Raw genomic sequence first — 2,973 nt, forward strand, 5'->3', positions numbered from 1 at the left:
TACTGAAGTGTTAATCGTGCTGTCCATTGTTCTAAAGATACCTTTGAGAAGTGGACACATCATTCTACTGTTGATAGACTGTCCATACGAGTATCTATAAAAATTCTGAAAACATGTAAAAAGTTTTACTGAAAACATGTAAAAAGTTTTAAACACTTATTTCTATACTACGACAATTATCAAGTTTTAGTTAAACGTATCTGTTGATAAAAAGTGTGTTATTTTTATATATAAATCGATTCAGGGCCTTTTGATTAAAGAGTGTCATTAAAATGCAATACAAAAATACGCTTAAAGAATGACAACCGAACACAACATACATAACCATAATTGATGATTTAAGAATACAAAATATTGACACACAAAAGTAATGTGGATAAGAAAAGGTATGACGAACCAATTAAAAAAAGGAAACATTGTATCTGGAACACATTGTTAACGACAAAGCGTAGATCGAGTAAGGCATGCATGACCGCACTCTATTTAAAACATAAAAAAGAATCATAATTACATTTACATAATAAAGTTTTAAAATAATTTTGATACATTTGTTATACAAAGACCCGGACTACTAGAAGAAAAATAACAAGAGGAGATAACGAGGGCAAATCTAAATGCCCACCACTCCCCACTCCTCCAAATTGGGGGGCACAAAAAAAGATTGTACTCGGTGGAAAACAATGGTCAGAAAAATGACTAAACTTAACCAACTAACTTCACGTGTTGTCTTCATTCATAGATATCTACCCTCTTGTAACTCATTAAAAACGTGTGGATATACCTCAATTTATCATATAGGAAATGTAAAAGTTTTATACCAAGATGTCTTGTCCATATTCAAGAACACCTCTGTCCTCATCTGATAGGAGCTGACACCAGGTCATGTCGTTTGAAATATATGTCCCATAGGCACACCATTCATTTATCAAATAAAGATCAGCTTGGTAAAAACGAAAAGTGAAATATATTAAGACTTAATTTACATGTAAAGGTATTTTCATAACCGGCCAGAAAAAGGGCAACGGTATCGCATGACTATTAAAATGTCACTGTCAATGCCTATTCTTAAATTTCAATCTAAAAATGTATTGAGATACATTATTTAAGTTTCAAACAATTATTTGCAAAAACATGAACTGTTTATCATTATGGTCGAATACACACATATGTAAATGTTACTATATGTTGTAGTGAATCAAAACAATAATTAAGAAAGTCAAGAAAGAAATTGCCAACCTGCTGCCAGGTTGTTGCTCATTCCTAGTTTTCTTCTCACTGAGTTGACTATTGCCATAAACTCTGGAGTCTTGGAGAAAAGGTGAAACTGTTTTAGGGAATTTGAATCATCTTGTTGATGCCTTTCAAAATTATAGCAATGTTTGACAATGTTTAATTCCGTATTGTTTATTTCTCTGTTATGTATATTCATATTTATTATTTGATTCCTAAGACCGAGCTCGAAATATTTTGAAGAATTGATAGATTTTTGATCATCAGAAGATAGTATTTCAACTTCATTTTTAGGATCCTGTTTTAGAACGGGCGTGAACATTTTACCGAATCTGTTACCTAGTTCGGTTATTTCCTCTATCCCTTTACTTGTCAGTTCTCCTGCCATATTCATGTCATAACGAAGCTTCCAGTTATCTAGGTCTACGAATTTTTTAGGATCCTTCAACTTTACAATTTTTTCATGAAGCGTTTTTATCCGATGCATCTGTGTTTCGCTTGGATAGTGTGCCCCATTCTTGACCATCATGCTTAGATGAATGGATTTACACACTGTTGTGCTGACTCCGAAATTAATGTTGTTGTCGATGCGATCTGACTCGTGCCTTAACGAGCTGTTCACCCATTGCAAAAGTGTATTTGTAGAAAATACGTCCCAACGACCAACACATTCAATATGCGGCGTAAACAGAATGATAGATGCATACACGAACCACATCGCGCTCCAATGCTTATTTCTCACACTAAAGATTTCAGTAAAATAAATGAGTGTTACGTCTCGAGGCTATTTATATACGTTTGCCGGGATATAATGTGATGAAATCTATCATTATCACGCTTTAACTAGTAACAAGACAGAGTCATCTTTTGTGAATACTAAATAGGTGATTTGTGTTTAAGCAATATATCTTCAAATATAATAAACAATTGAATATACAGAAATATTAGCAACAACAAAATAAAGGAGAGCAATATTCGCCGAACGCAGCCCCCATATGTCAAATACATAACAATAGATCAGTGATGGTCCTAATTGGCTCACCTGAGACTATATATAATAGCTCGATCAGCTTTATCTAAATGTATACAAATTATAAAAATTGATAAATACAAAACAGTGACTTCTAGAAGGATTGTGTATGTTTTTCATGGACAAAGTTTTGACCCATTTTTAAGGATACCAAGATTTTATATTATAACAAGAACCACGTAGGAGGACAGTAACGCTCGACTATTCGAAAAGTTGTCACAAGTGTGTTTCATTGAGCATTATAAAGCTTACCTATATGAATGCATAAAATTGTCCGAAAAGGTACAAAGGCTTGTTATTAAGATGTTTTATTGAGTTAATCATTGCTTTATTATTATGAAAGCATAAAATTGTTCAAAAAAAGCACAAACCCTTCAGTAGTTATGGAGATATTTGCTTAATCAAGAATTTCTAAGTAAAAAAGGGGGCATAATTATGCAAAAAAAGCAATCAGAGTTAATGGACTTATTCCAATCATGTAAGATAATCACAGAGAACAAGCGTGTGAAGTTTCAATCCATCCCTTTCAGTAGTTATGGAGATACCAGCTGGCACGCAAAAACTTAACCAAGAATTTCTAAGTCGAAAAAGGGGCATAATTATGTAAAAAAATTAGAGTTATTGGACTTATGCCAATCATGTTAGATAATCACAGAGAACAAGTGTGTGAAGTTTTGAATCCATTCCCTTCAGTAGTTATGGAGATACCAGCT

At 33.1% G+C, this 2,973-nt stretch overlaps 1 protein-coding gene across 1 annotated transcript; it reads right to left on the reverse strand.

The window, feature by feature from the left end:
* Window positions 1-41: 41 nt before the first annotated feature.
* Window positions 42-1,948, reverse strand: LOC132720373 (multiple inositol polyphosphate phosphatase 1-like; the record flags this gene model as incomplete). The annotated part of the gene is made up of 3 exons (XM_060704503.1): window positions 1,237-1,948; window positions 819-940; window positions 42-105 (listed from the first exon to the last, which is right to left on the reverse strand). Coding segments are annotated over exons 1-3 (898 nt in total), but the record flags the coding sequence as incomplete, so codon positions are not given.
* Between the last annotated feature and the right edge of the window lie 1,025 nt (window positions 1,949-2,973).

This window comes from Ruditapes philippinarum, unplaced genomic scaffold, assembly GCF_026571515.1.
Source record: "Ruditapes philippinarum isolate M1 unplaced genomic scaffold, ASM2657151v2 ctg20994_1_1_1_1, whole genome shotgun sequence".
NCBI lineage: Eukaryota > Metazoa > Mollusca > Bivalvia > Venerida > Veneridae > Ruditapes > Ruditapes philippinarum.